The sequence below is a fragment of the Drosophila virilis genome, chromosome 5, assembly GCF_030788295.1.
Source record: "Drosophila virilis strain 15010-1051.87 chromosome 5, Dvir_AGI_RSII-ME, whole genome shotgun sequence".
NCBI lineage: Eukaryota > Metazoa > Arthropoda > Insecta > Diptera > Drosophilidae > Drosophila > Drosophila virilis.
The window spans coordinates 11,588,953-11,609,915 of NC_091547.1; the positions used below are offsets into that span (position 1 = coordinate 11,588,953).

General features: G+C 44.4%; 3 protein-coding genes across 19 annotated transcripts in view; 2 read left to right on the forward strand and 1 right to left on the reverse strand.

The window, feature by feature from the left end:
- Window positions 1–70: 70 nt before the first annotated feature.
- LOC6625943 (lysM and putative peptidoglycan-binding domain-containing protein 4) lies at window positions 71–3,217 on the forward strand. Its single transcript, XM_002050304.4, has 3 exons — window positions 71–208; window positions 268–833; window positions 2,654–3,217. The coding sequence occupies exons 1-3, from the start codon at window positions 195–197 to the stop codon at window positions 2,893–2,895; spliced, it is 822 nt and encodes a 273-aa protein (XP_002050340.1). The 5' UTR covers window positions 71–194; the 3' UTR covers window positions 2,896–3,217.
- Rpt1 (26S proteasome regulatory subunit Rpt1) lies at window positions 939–2,563 on the forward strand. The gene has a single exon (XM_015174740.3). The coding sequence runs from the start codon at window positions 1,152–1,154 to the stop codon at window positions 2,451–2,453; it is 1,302 nt and encodes a 433-aa protein (XP_015030226.1). The 5' UTR covers window positions 939–1,151; the 3' UTR covers window positions 2,454–2,563.
- Window positions 3,218–3,344: 127 nt separating the features above from the next.
- M7BP (Myosin-7a binding protein) overlaps window positions 3,345–20,963 on the reverse strand; it is a 33,523-nt gene continuing 15,904 nt past the window's right edge. For 4 of the 17 annotated variants that reach the window (XM_032436289.2, XM_032436298.2, XM_032436292.2 and 1 more), the window contains exons 6-17: window positions 20,328–20,417; window positions 16,586–16,923; window positions 15,296–15,463; window positions 15,113–15,242; window positions 14,525–15,052; window positions 8,363–14,302; window positions 7,045–7,258; window positions 6,849–6,984; window positions 4,329–4,817; window positions 4,124–4,264; window positions 3,915–4,066; window positions 3,347–3,853 (exon numbers count right to left, since the gene is read on the reverse strand). In XM_032436289.2, the coding sequence (XP_032292180.1) occupies window positions 3,724–3,853; window positions 3,915–4,066; window positions 4,124–4,264; window positions 4,329–4,817; window positions 6,849–6,984; window positions 7,045–7,258; window positions 8,363–14,302; window positions 14,525–15,052; window positions 15,113–15,242; window positions 15,296–15,463; window positions 16,586–16,923; window positions 20,328–20,417 (8,456 nt within the window). In that variant the 3' untranslated portion in view covers window positions 3,347–3,723. Of the gene's footprint in view, window positions 3,854–3,914; window positions 4,067–4,123; window positions 4,265–4,328; window positions 4,818–5,790; window positions 6,985–7,044; window positions 7,259–7,459; window positions 7,847–8,362; window positions 14,303–14,524; window positions 15,053–15,112; window positions 15,243–15,295; window positions 15,464–15,851; window positions 16,033–16,585; window positions 16,924–17,102; window positions 17,397–18,575; window positions 18,801–20,327; window positions 20,418–20,963 lie in introns of those variants that run through there. The other 13 variants (XM_070210361.1, XM_070210362.1, XM_032436293.2 and 10 more) reach the window with 10 other exon arrangements.

A 20,963-nucleotide genomic window follows, 5' to 3' on the forward strand; every position in this document is an offset into this window, starting at 1 on the left:
ATTAAAAACAGGGTGTTTCAAGTCCACAAGTTTGTCAGACGTGGGCTTGTTGTGTTTATTTTATTCCGAAATTTCACGTGAATAAGTATACGTTTCTTAAGAACACAATATCGTCCGCCGTGTGTGAGTCAAGTGACAGCACGCTCAGCGCCAACGGAGACGCATTCAATTAAAACCGAGCCAAACAAAATATAATGCGTCGAAATGTGTAAGTCAACGCCAACTCGACTGTTGCTTTGAGAATAATCGAACAGCTTCTTATTTCAGGCGCCAACAACAGTACAACTGGGAGAATGGGCAGCAAGACGGAATGGACGATATATTTCTCAGACCCGCCCATGAAAGCAACGAGATTATGGATTTGGTTCAGTTGGCAAACAGATCCAGCAACGGAAACACAAAAGTGTCGCGTTCTGAGAACACGCTGGAGGTGAAAGTACAGGAGGGCGATACACTGCAAGCTCTGGCACTGCGGTTCCATTGTTCTGTAGCGGACATTAAGCGCCTGAACAAGATTGATCGCGATAATGAGATACATGCACGTCGAATTATTCGCATTCCAGTCACAGTACACAATGTGCTGCTGGGTGCCAGCGACGTCGATGCACTGCCTTGTGTTCATCGTAGCGGGAATAACAGTCCCAGGCACAATGTGGACCTAGAGCCGGCCATCGAGCGCAATCCGCTGGAGGATGCACGCATGATGCTGGATGAGCGACTTCTGGTGGCTGCTGTAAATGCTTCCGGTCCTGTAGCTGGCGAAGTTCAGCCCTCAACACGCAGAGATGGAAGTAAATTTTATGAAGGAGCTCATGGCTATCCAGATGACGAGGGTGAGTTGATTATTTATTTTTAATTTGTAAGCTGGCTGGCATTGAGTTATCATATTCAAAATTTCAATGTGAGCTCTTAACAGCTGATAGAGCTGGCCAACTAAGCAAAGTCTTTGTGCGTTAGAGTCACCCTGTGTGCAGTAAGGCGCACTTCTGTTAAGTGTTCTGTTAAATAGGGAGTGAAGTTAGGCGCAGCCAGCAATTTGTTTAGTCATTCAAAATACGGCCACACTCGTCAATAAAATTGCCAGAAAACACAAGCGTTGGCGAAAGACACAAAATTTAGTTAATAATTCGCTATTGAAGAACTAAAACAAGATGCCGGACTATCTGGGAGATGATCAGCGCAAAGTAAAGCATGACGAGAAGGAGGAAAAAGAGATCAAGTCTCTAGATGAAGGCGACATCGAACTTCTCAAAACGTACGGCCAGAGCCAATACCACAAGTCCATAAAGAACATCGAGGAGGACATACAAAAGGCCGTTAAGCAAGTAAACGAGCTAACAGGCATCAAGGAGAGCGACACGGGCTTGGCACCGCCAGCCCTGTGGGATTTGGCTGCCGACAAGCAAATACTGCAGAATGAGCAACCGCTGCAGGTGGCGCGTTGCACAAAGATTATCAACGCAGACTCCGATGATCCCAAGTATATTATCAATGTGAAGCAGTTTGCCAAATTTGTGGTAGATCTGGCCGATTCTGTCGCCCCCACAGACATCGAAGAGGGCATGCGAGTGGGCGTTGATCGCAATAAGTATCAGATTCACATACCGCTGCCACCCAAAATTGATCCCACAGTCACGATGATGCAAGTCGAGGACAAACCAGATGTTACCTACAGCGATGTGGGTGGCTGCAAGGAGCAGATTGAGAAGTTGCGTGAGGTGGTAGAGACGCCGCTGCTGCATCCCGAGAAGTTTGTTAATCTCGGCATTGAGCCGCCCAAGGGCGTGCTCCTGTTTGGTCCGCCCGGTACGGGAAAGACATTGTGCGCTCGTGCGGTGGCCAATCGCACAGATGCCTGCTTTATTCGTGTCATCGGCTCGGAGCTGGTGCAGAAGTATGTGGGCGAGGGCGCACGCATGGTGCGTGAACTATTCGAGATGGCCCGTTCCAAGAAGGCCTGTTTGATATTCTTCGATGAAATCGATGCCATTGGCGGTGCCCGCTTTGATGACGGCGCTGGCGGCGACAACGAGGTGCAGCGTACTATGCTGGAGCTGATCAATCAGCTAGATGGCTTCGATCCGCGTGGCAACATTAAGGTGCTGATGGCCACCAATCGACCTGACACATTGGATCCAGCGCTTATGCGTCCCGGTCGCTTGGACCGTAAGGTGGAGTTCGGACTGCCCGATCAGGATGGCCGTTCGCACATCTTTAAAATACACGCCCGCTCAATGTCCGTGGAGCGAGACATTCGCTTCGATCTGCTAGCACGTCTGTGTCCCAACTCGACGGGCGCTGAGATACGCTCCGTGTGCACTGAGGCCGGCATGTTTGCCATACGTGCACGCCGCAAGGTGGCCACCGAGAAGGACTTCCTCGAGGCCGTCAACAAGGTTATCAAGAGCTACGCCAAGTTCAGCGCCACTCCTCGCTATATGACCTACAATTAAGTTACGTTTTATACAGCATTTCTTTATTTTGCTGCGCTGTGAGCCTTCAATTCAAACTGTAACTGCTACAGCTGGGCTTTAAGTAAATAAAATATCCAAAATATATAGTATTCGCCACTTTTGGAGTATTGTTTCTTGCTAGCTTTTCATCTGTCTTTGTTCATGTGTATAATGCTGCATTTTGTTTTGTATATGTGCAGCCAACATGGAGCAGACGTTGGACGACAGTGCGGCCTTGCTGGATGATATGCTGGTGGATAGGCATGCGCCAATTGTGCGTCCCATTCCGGGTCCCTCGCTGCGTGCCATTGACTGGTCTGGCTCGGATTGCGACATGTCCTGGATATGCCTGCTAATATTTATACTCGCACTCTGTGTTGTTATACCGCTCGTCTATGTCATTTATCTGGCGGAGCATCCGCATCACAATCACACCTCATAGCTCAAGTGATCATCATTCCAAGTGTGCTAATTGAGATGATAGGCGAAAAAACACAACTCTCACTTTCTTGCTACGGAGGAACGCATTTAAAATGCAGCTGCGAGACGTAGAATTTATAATTTTTTTAAAAAATGATTATATACAATTAAATAATAATTATTTATCATAGAAACAAAGAACCAATTGTGACTTGTACAATATATATTAATAGACTTGACAAAAATAATGAATGTGTTAATGTAAAAGTCTCAATTTTATGAAAAATTAAATTAAACAAATCTTAATTGGCGAATACAGGCATCTAACAAATACTTTAAGTGTGGTAAAACAACAATAATTAGTATAACTGATCATAAGTTTTTATTCATATAAATTAAAACTATTTATAACAGTGAAAGAACATATTTATCGATACATATATATATATATATATATATATATATGTATATCGATCGATGTACGGGTCATTATGATAGTTAAAAGGGTTTTTCGCGGGGCTTAAAGCTAAATACATATCTTAGCGCTAAATAAAATATTTAAGAGATTAAATAAATAGTATCCATGGATATAATTATTTAATTATAATAAATATAAACTAAAAACAATTATTCGCGCACACTGGGCGTAACTTTTGGGTTAAGTACTTTGAAGAATACTTTTGATTGAATGTGTACTATGTCTGTCGTTTAGATGGAGGCCATGGCACATGATTATTTGGTCTTGATTTGGTATCCAGGATGCTGCTGTGCACCATTATTGTGCATATTCCCCATTGTGGAATATCAGCCAATGGCCGCACAGCCAACTGTAACTTAGTTGCATTTATATTCACTTGAACTTTAAGTTTTCAAAGTAAGCAATATTGCTCCTAAGGAAGCCTCTGCGCACGGGCACAGGGCTCGCCGGCGAGGCGATGGGTATATTCATTGCATTTTCTTCGGATTGCATAGAGGGATCTCTGTTGAAACAATTGGAGCATATGTTTAACTTAAGCCAATTAAAATACTCAAAATACGTACGTTTCCAGCGATGATAGATCGGAGGCAATTGTGGATTCATCGGCCACCTCGGCTATGGAGACGGCACGCTGCAGCATATGCTTACGTGATTGTGGCGAGGTGGGCTGCTCTGAAGCATCGGGTGATGCCCTCAACTTGGCATTTTGCAGAGTCTAATGTACTTATATATAGAATATCCATAAAGTAGGCTATATACAAGATTGACCTACCTTGGCACGCCAGCGTCGTTCGGGTTGGGTGCGTTTGCTGGTCAGCAGAAAGGCTTGAGCCAGCGCCTTCACCGAGGGCAGGGCGTGCACCACGTCATCCTCAACGGCTGGTTTCTCTGTGGGCGTGGCTGCTGGCTCAGGCTAGAAAAAATACACACATACACCTGTGAATGGGCTGTCCAACCACTATTTGCTGGCAACTTACCATTTCATCATCATCGTCTATGGACAATACTTGGCTTGGCTCGATTAGACGTCGCTTGGGCTGCAGAAATCTGAAAGCTGGCGGCGTGGAGCCGCGTGTTGGTGTCATTGTGGGCGATGCGCAGACGTTGGGCGTCGCGTCGGCGGGCCCAAATTGCAGCACGACGGGCCGTTCACGTTTGCGCGACGCATCTATGGAGGAGGAGGAGGAGGGTGCACTCAGTGCAGACTCCATAGATGACGTGCTAGACGTGCTGGGCTGCTGCTCCTGCGCCTTGATGACGGTCGTCTCCTGCTTATTAAAATCATAAACGCGCACAGTGTCCGAGTCATCGCTGGTCGTTTGCAGGGATTGATTCGATTGGGTCTCCAGACTGGCGTTGCATCCAGCTTCCAGCACCTGAGCTGGCAAGGCTGTGTAAATACACTTGTCATCCGGAATCTCGACCAGCTGCGCTTGTTCCGCTGCAGTTTTGCTTGCTTTTTGCGCCTTTTGATAAAACATTTTGTTTTTTTCGTTTGGTGTTCATTGTGTTTTTTTGTTTGTAGTTGTGTTGTTGTTGTTGTTGTTTAGGTACATTTTAGGCATGTTGTGGTTAGTTTTAGTTTGGAAAGTTTAGATTTAAATATGGAAAGAAGAATTGTTTAGGTACAATAGATTATTTGGCACAAGCTTTGTCGAGCTGTTTAAAGTTCAAATGCAAAAAAAATTATTCAAAAAACGCAAATTTTCTACATTTCAAAGCAAATTTCTTGCTTTAAAAATTTAAAAGTTGTAATTCGATTTAATTAGTCATCAACTAAATTACTCTAAATTATGTATTTACATAAAATTATTTATAGAATAACCTACAATATTTGAATATATTGTTTTTAATTTTTAAAATATTTCTTAATTTTACACACAACACATTTTTTTTGGCGTATTTGAACTTTAAGCATGATACTCGCATATGTCTGGGCTGATGTATAGAATGTGATGTACAGAATGTGGCATCAAGAATGTGATGTGGATGTGGTAAATGTGTGTGGCAAGTGGTCAAGCAGCAACATGCAATTGGGATTCGTTTTAGTTACAGCTACAAATAGATAGCAACTAAGTTTAGCAGAGAAGTGAAACAAATGCCGTTAGTAAAATGCCATTAACAATAATTATATAATTGAACTATTTATTTAGCAATTGTTAGTTGCTATTATTGTTGTACTCACCCCGTTAAAATTCAGGTTTTTACTAAAAACATTTGTTTCATTTAATATTGGTTTGTTGTTTAACTTTTGGCTTTATTTATATTGGTTGTTTATAAAAAGAAGTTAGCAATTAATTATGTATGAATTAACTAAAGTGCATACAAGAGTTATGTTTAAAAATTAACAGCAACAAAATCATAATTAAAACATACAAAAGAGAATGCTGCATATTTTACGGCGCATTAGCATTAATAATTAGGCAATTAGCATTTAAATTATTATTTAGCTTGCATTTATATATTTGTTGTTTTTTACAATTAGGTGAAAAAAAAAACTGGAGCTCAACATTCTCGGGAGAAAGTATGAATATGCAAATTGTTGGTGGTGCAACTTGAGGTGCGCTTATATTTTGGGATATTTTTGTTTGGAAATTTATAATTTCTTTGAGCAGATGGCACTGCCTGCCTTAAAGCCTAACCATGCTGGAGATTCTATGTGAGTGGGTGTGGATATGTGTGGGTGTGGATGTGTGTGTGTGTGTGGGCGTGTGCGTGTTGCCTTTACTGACTAGTTTTTTAACTTGGCTGACTAATATTTTGGCAGAGACTACACCTAAATGCTACAGCTACTACACAGAGGATCCCGAAATAAGCCCAATTACCCGCCCCAAATAAATCGACCCTCCTCCCATTTTCTTGACGCGCACACACTTTCCCTAGAAGAGCAGACTATTATTGCTGTGCTTGGCATCAGCCCCGCTGAAGCCGTTCAAACAGCTGTCCACACCCGAGTCCTGATCGTCCAGGCTGGGTTTTGTCTGCATTTCGCTCTCGTACAGAGGATTCATCACGAAATCCTTGGAGGTGGCGGACACAGCACGAAAACTGTTGCGTTTGAGGTCTTTGTGCAGCAGCTGTTTCTCGAACTGCGTAAGCACCGCAGCCGAGGGACCCACCGAATGCCGCTTCGAGGCGGACGAGCCAAAGGACATGCCGCTACCGTTGCTGTGCAGGCTCAGCGAGGATTGCGTATGGCGTTTGGGCAGCGTGCTGCCAAAATGTTGCCCCGTGCTGCTGCGCCACGAGCGCTGCGAACGTACGTCAAAGTCATCTCCGTCCGGTTCTAGGCCTAAGCTGGAGTCGCGATAATGCGACGCCGACGTCGAGGGACGCTCGTAGCCGCCGGCCAATGTTAATGTGGGGCAAGTACGTTTGTTAATGAACTTTAGCGAGCTGCTGCGTCGCACGGGCGTCGACAGCGTCCAATGTGTGAGGAGGTCAGCGTGGTTACTTTGAGCACTACTTGAAATGCGGTTGCCATGCGGTTGAATTACCTCATTGATGACAATGTCCTCATCCGTCTGCGCCGACGCTGGCTCCTCCGTGCTGCTGCACGCCACTGAAGCCGCCCTTGCGCTAGTGGGCGTGGTCACCTGTGGCGCATTGTTGATGTAGTAGTCGCGACTGTAGCTGCAAGATGGAGTTTGGAGTTTGATACGATAGTCAAGACTGAGCTCCAGGAGCACTAACCGCTTGTAATCCTCGACACGGCTGGCGGGCTCCTCATCCGAGCCCCTCATCATAGCCAGCGCCTTCTGCTCGGCACAGGCACTTATGTTGGGCACATCCATGAAGCGTTCCTGTGTGCCGCTGATGCGCTGCTTCAGCGCCTCCGGCGCATACGGATTGTTGGGCATTTCAACGGCATTCGACCACTTTCTGACCTCGCGTTCCGCAATTGAGCCTGCAAGTGGCTTGCATTAATATTTAATAGCACTAACAATAACAGTTTAAAGTTCAAGCTAGACTCAAGCAACATGTTAGCCAGTCTAAGAGGAAAGCAGAACAGTTACGGAAACACAAGAAAGCAAAGGTGGGCGACAAAAAAGTGGGAGACAACAAACACCGAGTGATGACTGTGTTGGTGGCCATAAGTGCGTGTTACCTGGGGCGAAGCGCCGCAACAGTACAAAATCATCATCATCATCATCATCATGATCAATATCAAGTTCATTATTATTATCATCGGCATTTTGATGGCCACCATTCAATGTGAGAACGTGGCCCGACTTGCTCGACCATCTTAGTGAACCATTTGTTAATTTACCATTTGGCCGTGTTCGTGTTGTGGTATTTATGTTAGTATTATTGTTAGTATATTTGTTAGTATCTGTGGTTGCATTCGTCTGCGTGCTATTAGAGACTGCCTCATCTGGATAACTATCATAATTGTGCACTGAGTCGACGTCGCCGTCGCCGTCACCGTCAAAGGTCTCGTGCGAGGTGGACGGCGCGCTCTCATTGCTGTGATTTGAGTCTGAGCTCAGTTGATCTGAGAAGAGAACATGGTTAATAAAGTTAAAGCCAATCTCTGTCAAGCTGCCGACAATGAAGTACTCGTCATCATGCTCGGCAATATCAAGCGATGTTTGGCTGGCAATATCTGTGTGATAGTTGTCTAAATCTACATGAGAGCCTTGCTTCGACTCTTCCTTATGGCTAATACTATAATCTACATCTTGCCCTGCTGCTTCGGGTTCATTAATCTCTATATTCAAATCTAAGCTAACGGGCTGATAGGAGTGGAGCTCGTCAAACAGACTGGGATGTGCTTCGTATTCTATAGCATCTGGCGGCTCATCGAAACTATCAAAGGAACTCAGGTATTTGTGCATAATTAGTGCGCGTTGGCGTCGTCTTTGGATTGTGGCCAACAGTCGTTTGTCTTGAAGGTAAATCTTGCAAATGGTCCCTAAGAGGTTCACAGGTCTCGCAGCTGAGTCACCATCGCTCGGTGTTGTGTCTGGGATATTCGGCTGTCTTCGCAGGCACTTTTGAGACGTTTTACCTAGAGCGCAATTATCGCTCTTCACAGATTCACTTGTCAACAGATCGGCTTGAGTTTCATCACCGGCCTCTAATATTAATATATCTGTTGCAATTGTTGCTGCTGCTTCTTCGCTAGCGACTTGTGGCACAGCGGAAACCTCCTCGAAACCGCCTTCCATAAGATCAGCCTGCGGCTTTGTACTAACTCCTGCTGGAGGAACATTTCCAAGTGCTGGAGTCTCCACCTCCTGCTGTGGTATAATAATTTCAGCATTGGCAACCTTCTCAATTCCTGGTACATCCTCCACGGGAGCATCCGGTAACTCAGATTTATTTCCTACTAGAGAAACTTCCTTGATTGCTGGTTCTTGAGCTTCCCCGGGAACAACTTGTGGCTCTTGAATAGTCTCAGTACTAGCAACCTCCTCAATTGCTGATATTGAAGCATCCTCGAGAGCAGCCTGGGGCTCAACACTAGAAACCGCCTCAACTATTCTCGGAACAGCCGTCTGCTGTAATTCTGATGTAACTTCAGCTCTAGCAACCTCCTCAATTACTATTGCTGGGTCTTGATCGGAAGTAACCTGTGCCTGAGTATAATCAACCTCGTAACCTTCTGGCGCTGGAGCCTCGTGGAGAATAGCCTGTTGCTCTGTTGCAATCTCAGCACCAGTAACCTCCTCAACTGTTGGTGTTGAATCTTCTTTGAGGGCAGTCTGAGGCTCCGCACTAGCAACCTCCTTAGCTACTGGGGCTGGAGCCTCATCGAGAATTATTTCAGTACTAGGAAGCTTCTCAATTGCTGGTGTTGAAGCAAGCTCCTTGACTTCAGACAACGGGACTTCCTGCGATGTAGCCAGTCGCTCTGTTGCAATCTCAGCAGTTGGATTTTCATCAACTGCTGAATCTTTCTCGGAAGCAGCTTGTGGCTCAGAACTAACAACCTCCTCAGTTGTTGGTGCTGAAGCCTCCTCGAGAGTTGTTTGAGGATCGGTAATAACAACCTCTTTAATTGCTGGTGCTAGAGCCTGCTCGGGTTTAACTTGGGGACCTTGTGTTATTTCAGCACTTCCAACCTCCTCAATTGTTGGTGCTGGATCTTCCTCGGGAGCAGGTTGTGGGTCAGTATTAACAACTTCCTCAGTTGCTGGTGCTGCAGGCTTGTCGAGAATCATCTCAGTAAGGGCAACATCATCAGATGCTGGCGTTGGAGCTTCATCAGGTGTATCGTGTGGTGCTAACTCAGAACTAGGAATCTCCTCAACACCTGGACCTTCCTCGGGATCAGGTTGTGGTTCAGTACTAGCAACCTCCTCAATTGCTGGTGCTGGAGCCTCCCCTGGATCAACTTGTAGCCCTTGTGTTATCTCAGTACTTCCCACCCCCTCAATTGATTGCGCTGGGTCTTCCTCGGCAGCTGTTTTTGACTCAGTACTAGCAACCTTCTCAATTTCTGGCGTCGGAGCCTTCCCTGAATCAACTTGGAGCTCTAGTGTAATCTCAGCACTTCCAACTTCCTCAGTTGCTGGTGCTGAAGCTTCTTCGATAGTAGTCTGAGGATCAGTACTAGTAACTTCATTAATTGCTGATGCTGAAATCTTCTCGAAATTTATTTGTGGCCCTGGTGTAATCTCAGTAGAAGCAACATTCTCAATTGGTCGAGCTGCCACTTCCTCGTGTGCTGTTTTTGGCTCAGTACTAGCTACATCCTCAATTGGCACTGGACCTTCTTCAGGTGTATCGTGTGCTTCATTGGTAACAACTTGTGGCTCAGTAGAAATACCCTCTTCAATCGTTATAAGTGAAGCTTCCATCTTAATGATTGGCGCTGGAGCGTCCTCTAAAACAGCTTGAGGGACTGCTGCTGAAGCTTCCTCGACAGCAGCCTCTTTGGGTTCAACTTGTGGCTCCAGTGAATCTTCAGCCCTAGCAACCTCGTTAATTGCTGGGACTCGACCGTCCTCGCGAGCAGCCTGTGAAAGCGATGTAACTTCAGAACCAGCAACCTCCTCAACTGCCGAATTTGGAATTTCCTCGGAAGCTGTAGTAACTGCTCCAGCAGCAGCAATAACTTTATCTTCTGTTACTGGAGCTGCCTCATGAGCAATAGTTACTCTAGTAAAAGTACCAATTGCAGCTGCTGGCGTTGAAGATTCCTCGGAAGCAGCATTAACTTCTGCTAAAATAACTATCTCAGATGCGGTCGCATGAGCAGCAGGTTCTTCTGTTGGTGCAGGATCGACCTCGGCAGCAACATTTCCTTCTGCTGAAGTAACTATCTCAACTGCTGGCGCTGGACTTTCCTGAGAAGCAGCTACTTCTTCCGGAGTAACTATCTCAGCTGCTGGCACTGGAACTTCCTCGGAAGCAGTTACTTCTTCCGGAGTAACTATCCCAATTGCTGGCTCTGGAACTTCCTCGGGAGCAGCAGTTACTTCTGCCGGAGTAACTATCTCAACTGCTGGCGCTTGAGATTCCTCGGAAACAGGTACTTCTGCTGGGACTGGAACTTCCTCGGGAGCAACATTTCCTTCTGCCGGAGTAACTATCTCTGCTGCTGGCACTAAAACTTTCTGAGATGCAGTTACTTCTGCCGGAGTCACTATCTCAACTGCCGGCACTGGCACTTCCTCGGAAAGAGTCACTTCTGTCGGAGTAACTATCTCAACTGCTGGCGCTAGAGACTCCTCGGGAGCAGCAGTTACTTCTGCCGGAGTAACTATCTCACTTGCGGACACTGGAATTTCCTCGGGAGCAGCAGTTACTTCTGCCGGAGTCACTATCTCAACTGCTGGCGCTGGAACTTCCTCAGAAGCAGTTACTTCTGCCGGAGTAACTATCTCACTTGCGGGCACTGGAACTTCCTCGGGAGCAGCAGTCACTTCTGCTGGAGTAACTTTCTCAACTGCTGCCGTTGGAGACTCCTCGGGAGCAGCAGTTACTTCTGCCGGCGTAACTATCTCACTTGCGGGCACTGGAACTTCCTCGGGAGCAGCAGTTACTTCTGCCGGAGTCACTATCTCAAGTGCTGGCTCTGGAACGTCCTCAGAAGCAGTTACTTCTGCTGGAGTAACTATCTCAGCCGCTGGCTCTGGAACTTCCTCGGGAGCAGCAGTCACTTCTGCTGGAGTAACTTTCTCAACTGCTGCCGTTGGAGACTCCTCGGGAGCAGCAGTTACTTCTGCCGGCGTAACTATCTCATCTGCTGGCACTGTAACTTCCTGAGATGCAGTTACTTCTGCCGGAGTCACTATCTCAACTGCTGGCACTGGAACTTCCTCGGAAGGAGTTACTTTTGAAGGAGTAAGTATCTTAAGTGCTGGCGCTGGAGGTTCGTCAGGAGCAGTTACTTCTGCCGGCGTAACTATCTCAGCTGCTGGCACTGGAACTTCCTCGGGAGCAGCAGTTACTTCTGCCGGCGTAACTATCTCAGCTGCTGGCACTGTAACTTCCTGAGATGCAGTTACTTCTGCCGGAGTCACTATCTCAACTGCTGGCGCTGGAACTTCCTCAGAAGCAGTTACTTCTGCCGGAGTCACTATCTCACTTGCGGGCACTGGAACTTCCTCGGGAGCAGCAGTCACTTCCGCTGGAGTAACTTTCTCAACTGCTGCCGTTGGAGACTCCTCGGGAGCAGCAGTTACTTCTGCCGGCGTAACTATCTCAGCTGCTGGCACTGTAACTTCCTCAGAAGCAGTTACTTCTGCCGGAGTAACTATTTCAACTGCTGGCACTGGAACTTCCTCGGAAGGAGTCACTTCTGAAGGAGTAACTATCTCAGCTGCTGGCACTGGAACTTCCTCGGGAGCAGCAGTCACTTCTGCTGGAGTAACTATCTCAACTGCTGGCGTTGGAGACTCCTCGGGAGCAGCAGTTACTTCTGCCGGCGTAACTATCTCATCTGCTGGCACTGTAACTTCCTGAGATGCAGTTACTTCTGCCGGAGTCACTATCTCAACTGCTGGCACTGGAACTTCCTCGGAAGGAGTTACTTTTGAAGGAGTAAGTATCTTAAGTGCTGGCGCTGGAGGTTCGTCAGGAGCAGTTACTTCTGCCGGCGTAACTATCTCAGCTGCTGGCACTGTAACTTCCTGAGATGCAGTTACTTCTGCCGGAGTCACTATCTCAACTGCTGGCGCTGGAACTTCCTCAGAAGCAGTTACTTCTGCCGGAGTCACTATCTCACTTGCGGGCACTGGAACTTCCTCGGGAGCAGCAGTCACTTCTGCTGGAGTAACTTTCTCAACTGCTGCCGTTGGAGACTCCTCGGGAGCAGCAGTTACTTCTGCCAGCGTAACTATCTCAGCTGCTGGCACTGTAACTTCCTGAGATGCAGTTACTTCTGCCGGAGTAACTATCTTAACTGCTGGCACTGTAACTTCCTCAGAAGCAGTTACTTCTGCCGGAGTAACTATCTCAACTGCTGGCACTGGAGATTCCTCGGAAGCAGCAGTTTGTTCTACTACATTAACTATCTCATCTGTTGGTGCAGGAACTTCCCCGGGAGCAGCAGTTCCTTCTGCGGCAATAACTATCTCTGCTGCTGGCGCTGGAAACACTTCGGGAGCAGTTACTGTTGCTGGAGAAACTATCTCAACTGTTGGCAGTGGAACTTCGTCGGGAGCGGCAGTTACTTCAGACGGAGCAACTTTCTTAACTGCTGGTGTAGGAACTTTCTCGGGAATAGAAGATTCTTCTGTGGAAGAAGCTGTTACATCTGCTGGCGGTTCAGACGTAACAGGTTTTTCTGCAGGAGTAAATAGCTCAATTACTGGCTCTGAAATTTCTACAGGAGCAGCAGTTTCTCCTGTTAACGTAGGAACTTCTTCGGGAGTATCTAGAATAACTATCTCAGCTGCTGGCCATGATGGTTCCTCAGAAGTAGCAGTTACTTCTGCTGGAGAAACTATCTCAGATGCAGTCGGCTGAGCAGCATGTTCTTCTGCTGATGCAGGATCGACCTCAGGAGCAATAGTTCCTTCTGCTGGAGTAACTATTTCAGCTGCTGGCTCTGTAATATTCCCGGAAGCAGCAGATATTTCATCAAGAGTAACTATCACATCTTCTGGCGCTTCTGAGGTTGTAGGTTTTTCCGTAGGACTGAATAGCTCAATTACTGGCTCTGGAATTTCTACAGGAGCAGCAGTTTCTCCTGTTAACGTAGTATCTTCTTCGTGAGCATCTAGAGTTGCTATCTCAGCTGTCGGCACTGGAGCTTCTTCGGAAGCTACAGTTCCTGCTGCTAGAGGACTTGATACTTCAAGTTGCTGCGTTGGTGGTTCTGTGGCTGCGGCAGTTAGGGTAACTTCCTCAGTAGCTTGTGTTATAGTTGGAGCTGGTGCAGCAGTCTGGGGCTCTACAATAACTTCTGCTTGAGTAACTAATTGTGCCAGATCTTCCTGAGGAACAAGTTTTGTTTCTGAATTAAGCCCAGCACTAGCAATCTCATTTATTAATGGTGCTGCAGTTGGTGTTTCTCCAGATATAGGGTGTTCATTAGGAGAGAGTTCCGTTTGTCCTACAACTTCCACATTTCCCTCCTTTGGTTGAGAAATTTCTTCGGTAGTGGTAGATGGAATCTCACTCGCATTAACAGGTGACATGTGCTTGTGTTCTTCTACAGCAGTTTGAGATTTATCGACTTGGTCAGCGGATTGTGCTTCCGTAAACTCTTCCTCAATAATGTCCAGAGAGTGTTGAGCTAGCTCCATTGTGCGAGCGTTGATTTCAGCCAGAGCCAAATCACTTAGTTCCTTGAGTGTATGAATTTCTGTGGCAGTCATGACAGCAGGTTGTTCAGATGCTGGAACCGCGAGCATGGGTCCCAGTGCAATGGCTGCTAGTATTTCAATAACCGAAGGTATGTTTTCATGTAGCTTGCTGTCATCTAGATATTCAACGTCACCGAAGCCTGTTAAGCCCTCGAGATCGCAGAGTTCATCTGAATCACATTGGGCTGCTGTAACACATAACGACTGCTGAATGCCGCTGCTTCAAAACTATGCACAGATACGCTGAGGTTTATACAGGTGGGATCCGCTAAGACTAGGGTAAGGTCTAAGGGACTAGAACTCCTAAACTAATAAAACTTAAAGCAGGATGTATTGTTTAAGTGAATATAAGTGGTTAGCTTAAAGGATGAGTTGTGGATTTGTTGAAGCAAAAATACTTGTGCAGTTACCTGCGATCAGTGTCTGAGCGGGATCCTCAGTAATTTCATCATCTTGAAAGATCATGGGTGGCGGCGGCGCCATCAAAGTAGACGACGTTTTCTGTTCTTCTGGCTGTGGCACTGTGGCCACCGTGGGCTGTTGGACGAGCGGATTTGTGGTCTCGGTAAAAGCGGGTTCGTGCTCCGCTGGCAAAGTATTTGAGGTCAAGCTTGTGCGATCCACCAGCTCGTCCAGCACTAGTTTGGTATTCTGTCCACCAATTAGGTGTTTGCTTAAGAGCCGATCATTTAGCTCATTGCAGCGCAGCAAATCCAGGGATGACTCCTCTGCGTCGGAGCCCATTTCCGACAGATCGCTAACCTCGTCGGCGGTCCGATCGCCAATCTGAGCGCGTACATTCTCCTTGGGCGCGGGCACCAGCATGCCTATGCTGCTCGGTGTGGCCGAACTCTGCAAGGTGCTGCGCTTCTTCTTGAACAGCCAATTGTCCTCCCAGGTGCCATCACCGACCAGGCTCGATGACATCGAGACAACATCTGGAAAGAGACAAGAAGATATATCTATGGTAGGGTTCGATTTTGGGATTGAGCACTCACCATCCTCCGATTCGGTAACGGATGCTGAGAAATCCGGCAGCGGCACCATGTGAGCGGCTATATAGTCGCTCAAGACCGACTCACGTTCCACGTCCAGCTGTGAGCCAGCATGTGCTTCGGCTTTGCCAGTCTGAAAAGATGAAATATTTATAGATAAAACGATTTGAAAAGCTCACAACTAACATTGTGTACCAGTTCATGGTCCGTCAGGCTGCAATCGCTGCGCGGCTCTATTGAACTTCCGGACGTAGTGCTCAACGCTTCGGCATTGTAATTCTCATCAATGTTGTGAGCACTCAAGTCCGGGGTACTCTCCGAAATGAGCCTGTTATTGCCCTCCTTGTCCGCAATCTGTAAGAAAGTAGAGCTCTTATTAAACCCAGACTCAATAGGAATAACCTTAAACTAAGGGTTTTGATTTTTTTGGAAAACAGTAAAATAAAAGACTGTGCAGCACTGAAGCTGCTTGCGACCGGCAACACTTGTCAGCTGTGTTGAAAAACGCTGTGTTGAAAATCAAGACTCAGCTATGCTCAGCTATGTCGTCATGATTGTACCTAAAACTAGATCGATTTCAGCGTGACGCAGCAGAGATTTACGCAGAAGTAAAACAGATTAATCAATCACTTATGAAACCTATGTTAAACTAGGCGAAAATATGACTGGTCGATAAGATATGATATGGTCTTTTTTTTTCATAAAAATAGTTGCTACTCTATGTTTTAATTGAGATATTTACATGCTGGGCTGGCTCTGCCATGGCGAAATCCAGAATAAAACCAATTAAATATGAATTTTGGCTATGGAAAATCGAGTTTTTCCTCCGACTGAAAAGTCAATGATCCAATTAGCGTGTAATGGGCCAGTTGATGTCTTTTGCCGTTTAAAATTCTTTCAGGCGTCCGCACGCTTGCAACAATGGGCAGCAACTAATTAGTGGGGCATGCAACTGTGGTGGCTTTGGGCCAATTGGGAAGCCCGGCAAGTGCGGCTCAAACGAAAGTGAAAACTGAGCGAAGCGGACGTTTAAGGAAATTGCCAGAATGTGGCGCGGATTACACGCGAGGCCAACACGTTGCTGCTCCAGATGCAACAGTTGTTCTAGGAGGTCAGTTTCCCAATACCCTCTAACCGTTGACTTTAAGAAGAGTATGCCCGATTTGAGCAATTGTATGTAACTGCAGGATTTATCTCAAAGAATATAATAGCTAGGGACTACAAATTTGAAAAGTAGATGACTTCCAATTTCCGTAACTATTTTTACTCTATCTTTGAATTGGAAAAGTAGATGTTTGCAAATTATAAGCAGAATTGTTTTTTTTCCTTTTGATATGTCTTCCAATTTAGGTATCTATTTGCATTCTATCTTAAAGCTCTCTCTAATAGCAATCGGATTATTTAAATTTGCATCTGTGCATGTTATGTATGCCTGACTACAGGGTATCTAGTAGTCGCTCTTTCACTTGTTCTTACCTTATTGAGCACCGCTGTGGCCAACAGATCCTGATAGATTTTGGGCTCAAAATAGTGCTCGGTGCGATGGCGTCGCTTGCTGTTGCTGCCGCCATTGCTGAAGCCCGGCAGCTGCCCATTGGAGCGCGTGTCCAGGCTAATCTCGGAGACGGCGCCGCTGGGGGGATTGAGGAGGAGGCTGTTGCTGCCGCTGCGCAGCGTCTCGGCGATGATTGTCTCAATGAGACTGCGCAGACGCGTCTGCGATATGTCCGCCAACTGTTCATTGTTGATGCTGTTGTTATTGTTGCTGTTGCTGTTGTTGTTGTTGTTGTTGCCATTGACAATGGCTGGCAAATCTGTAAGCAGGCGAATTGGTCAAGAAAGCATTTGGCAGTCTAAGAATAGCATGGCAGGGGCATGGTTAGCACGAAAGTCAGTTAAAAAACGAACAAAACAAATGGAAAAGTGAAAAGTCGCCAGTTGTGTGAGTGTGGAAAGTGAGTGAGTGTGTGAGCTGATTGAGGAGAAGGCATACCTAATTTCACCTCAATGACGTAAACAACGTAAAAAACAATTACAGCTACGACGGCATACATGCCAGTTATCAGGCCCAATGTAAAGTCCATGCTGCATGCACACACACAGAAACAAACGAGTATTCGACGAGTTATTCAGTTACATATACGAATAGGTTGAGTATTCACTTTGGGCCAACATCAATCGATATGAATTAGTTGCCTTATTTGTTTATTGTTTTTATTTTTGTTTTTTTTTTTTTATTTTTAGTCAAGAGTCGCTAATGCCGTATTTGTATTTATTTGTATTTGGCCTGTGTAAATATTTATGTTCCGGTTTTAATTAAAACACACACACTGACACATGTAATACACGCTTTGAGTAGCAAATTACGCATACGCCGCATTAACCAGCCCCCTCCCTCTCTCTCTCTCTCTCTCTCTCCACCATAAGTTTGTATATTTAAAGCTGAGCTAAACGCTTGAGCAGACAGGCAAAGGCAAAAGTCCAGGCTCAAAGAAAATAAATATAAATGAATATATATATATATATATATATATATATATATATATGTATGCATTTGTATCTGCACGCATTGTAAACAAAACAAAACAACGCAAAATAAATGTATCTTTTGCTTCTTCTTTTGTGCTAATATCTTGTTTTTCTTTTAGCGGTAAAAACATAATTAATAACCTCAAGTTATCTATTTTGCCTATACAAAAGCCACTAAATTTCTTTATCGCCTCTCTGACAGGTCTATTGTGTGTGTGTGTGTGTGCGAGTGTGCGTGTGTGTGTGTGTGTGTATCGCTTGAGTGCCGTTAGTCATTGAAGAAATGTCAAAGATTGAAATGTATCTGCCGCATTTTGTATACAACTGTCATTAATGAAGCAGAGCCGAACCTGAACTAGACAAGCTGAACCTCAACAGGCACAGATCACAGCTAAATATACCCTATATATACCCTATATATATATATATATAGTCTAAGTGTGCTGTGCAAGGTACACAAGTCAAGTTCAGTTCAAAGTTCCTGTTACTTCCACTTAAGCATTTAGTTATTAACTTTAACACGTTTAAATACAGCTCTTAGCTTGTTCAATTTATATACACACACACACACACACATTTGCACATTTATAAAATGTGATTAAAGTCGTGACATTGATTTAGCATATTTTGGCGCATAATCTTGTGCGCTCGATGCCATCATTAATATTTATTAACATTGATTAAATATTTTTTCCTGGTTTTTGCTGTTTGGGCCACGTTTAAAGTTTTGTTGTTAAATGTAGTTTTATTTTTTTTGCCAACTTTATTCAAGGGTCAAGGTTGGCATATACATAAGCTCAAGAGTTGCTTTCTCAATTGAGTAAATGTGTGTGTGTGTGTGTGTGTGTGTTATCTGTTATCTGCGCAGGCATATATATACATATATATATATAGATATTTGCATTTGTATTGCTCGCCGTTTATTGCTTGACTTTACTTTTTACTATGCGTCTTTCTTTTATTTTCTTGTTGCTTTATTTGTTATCATTATCACTTTTGGGCACTTGCTTTTTTTCTTCTTTTTGCTTTTACTTTGCACGCTTTGACGTAAAAAACGTTATTTTATGTGATTTTATTTTATTTTTTTTTTTAATAATTTTTCACCCGGCTTTTGGCTGCTCGGCGCGCGGCCAAAACGTTGCGATCAGCGCGCGTTGCGTCTGGCAACTGCCGCAAGCAGCCGCAGCAGCAGCTAACAACGTGTGAGTGTGCCAACACACACACACACACACACACAGTTATAGACATATCTATAGCTTTGTAATGGCATACAAACAGTCCGCTATTGTTTATTGAGGTATTTCGATATTCGCGAGCATTGTGCTTGAATTCTCTCCATGAGAATTGAGCACAAAATTTCAAGTCTTTCAAATATGACATATTTTAAAAATATTATACATTTGTGTATTTGGATATAAGCTTGAAAACAGCTTTAAATAATATCTAAAGAATGTTTTGCTAAGTTAACAAACGGTTTATTCTGATTGATTGGTTGAGTCAGTGATTGACTGATTGAGTGACTGACTGATTGATGATCAACGCAGAGCTCAAACCGTTGAAGCTGGCTAGATGAATTTTGAATTAAGTCGTGGAAAAGTATGTGGAAAGGGATACGAAAAACTGTCTGGCTGATTGATAGTCGTAATCCGCTTGAATTTTATAGATTATACAAATTTGACTTTAAGTAACTTTATTAGAAAACAAAACACTTAATCGTAGCTCTGGTAAATAATGCTCGATCTTGACAATGTCAATGTCTTTCTGGATTCGTAAAAGTTAATTAAATGGATTGGAATGGAACACAATTTTAAAAGTTGAAATGTCAGAAATAGCTATTTTCTGTTTTTATAACAGATCTGTCTTTATAGGTTTTTTTTTGTAGCAACGACTTGAAGTGATTGACATGTTTATTTGCAATCGACGAGTTAGCATGTCTCTAAGTTATTACACCCTCGAGAGACGAACATGTTTGACTTTGTAATTTGAATGATGGGGCATTTAAAGGCACTCAGACACTAAACTCTAAACTCCAAAATGGAAACTTGTTGAAGTTGCCTCGACTAGCCGTGTAAATTGTCAATTTGCAGCTGCTGGAACCAGTTGCTGAGCGATGTCGGCGCACGTTGCGTATGATTAATGCGCGTATATCTCGGCTTGTCATCTGGTTAAGGCCAACTGTCGCTACAATGTGCTTAAATGTGCTTACAAAGTGTCGTACTTGTCGGTATTTCAATAGACCAGACAATTCCCCTTATCAGCTCCATATGCTTTGCCTTATCAGGTGCCTGTGTGTGTGTGTGTGCGTATCGCTGTTATCAATGAATGTTGACCGCGATTTTGGTTTAGTCTTGTTGTGCTTTGTTTATTTTAGTTGGTCTTTATTATTTACTGATAGTCATAGAGAATTTTCGCTACATAATCAACGATTGCCTCAGTTTTTTGGTCAGCAATATTACAACATCACGTATACGTCCGACTCCGAGTCATCCATACATACACATACACAAAGCGAGACATCTACGTGCATTATAAATACGATATACGGTTTTATGGCCATGATTCATGCCCAGATACGAGCAGGTTATACAGCATTCAATTTAGATAGCAGCTAGCAGGCAGCACTACATCATGTTAGGGCGTGGCATATGCCACATACATAGTACATTCAACAGGACTCGCTACGACTTACCTCCCTTGAACGCGCGAGCGCACAAAGTGTTCTCCACATTGATAAGCAGGTTGCTCAGTTTCGCATGATATTTATCAAACAGCTGCAGGTCTGTGTGCAGTGTGATTGTAAATGTGTGTGTATGTGTGAGTGCGTGTGCGTGTATTGATAAAATTTAACATTAAGTATGCAATGAACTTTGCCAAAAGCTTCAGCTGTCAGTAGAGCCAAAGCTTTAGCTTGAAAAACAACAGCAAGTATGCAATAGTCTTTTGTGAGCGCGTGCTTTTACTGAAAGAGCTTTTTAAGCTTTTATTTTGATAGCGAAGTAAAAGATTTAGTTCTTATAAAATCAGTTATATAATCCCCAAAGCTTCTTTGAGATCTTCAATTAGTTTTTAAATATATATAGAATCTAGTTTGATTAAAAGAGGACAATATATATTCTCTAACAGGCTTGCATTTAATTCTGTAAAGAATATGAAATTTTGGATTAAAAAACCTTTAAAATATTGTTAACAAGACAAAATGTTTCTTTAAATACCTATTGCCATCAAATAACTTTGCTCAAGAGAGATTTGAACGGATTTTGTGGACTATTTTGTGCTGCATACTTTTAGGTGCTTTAGAGAAAAATGAAAAATATTTTACTTTTCT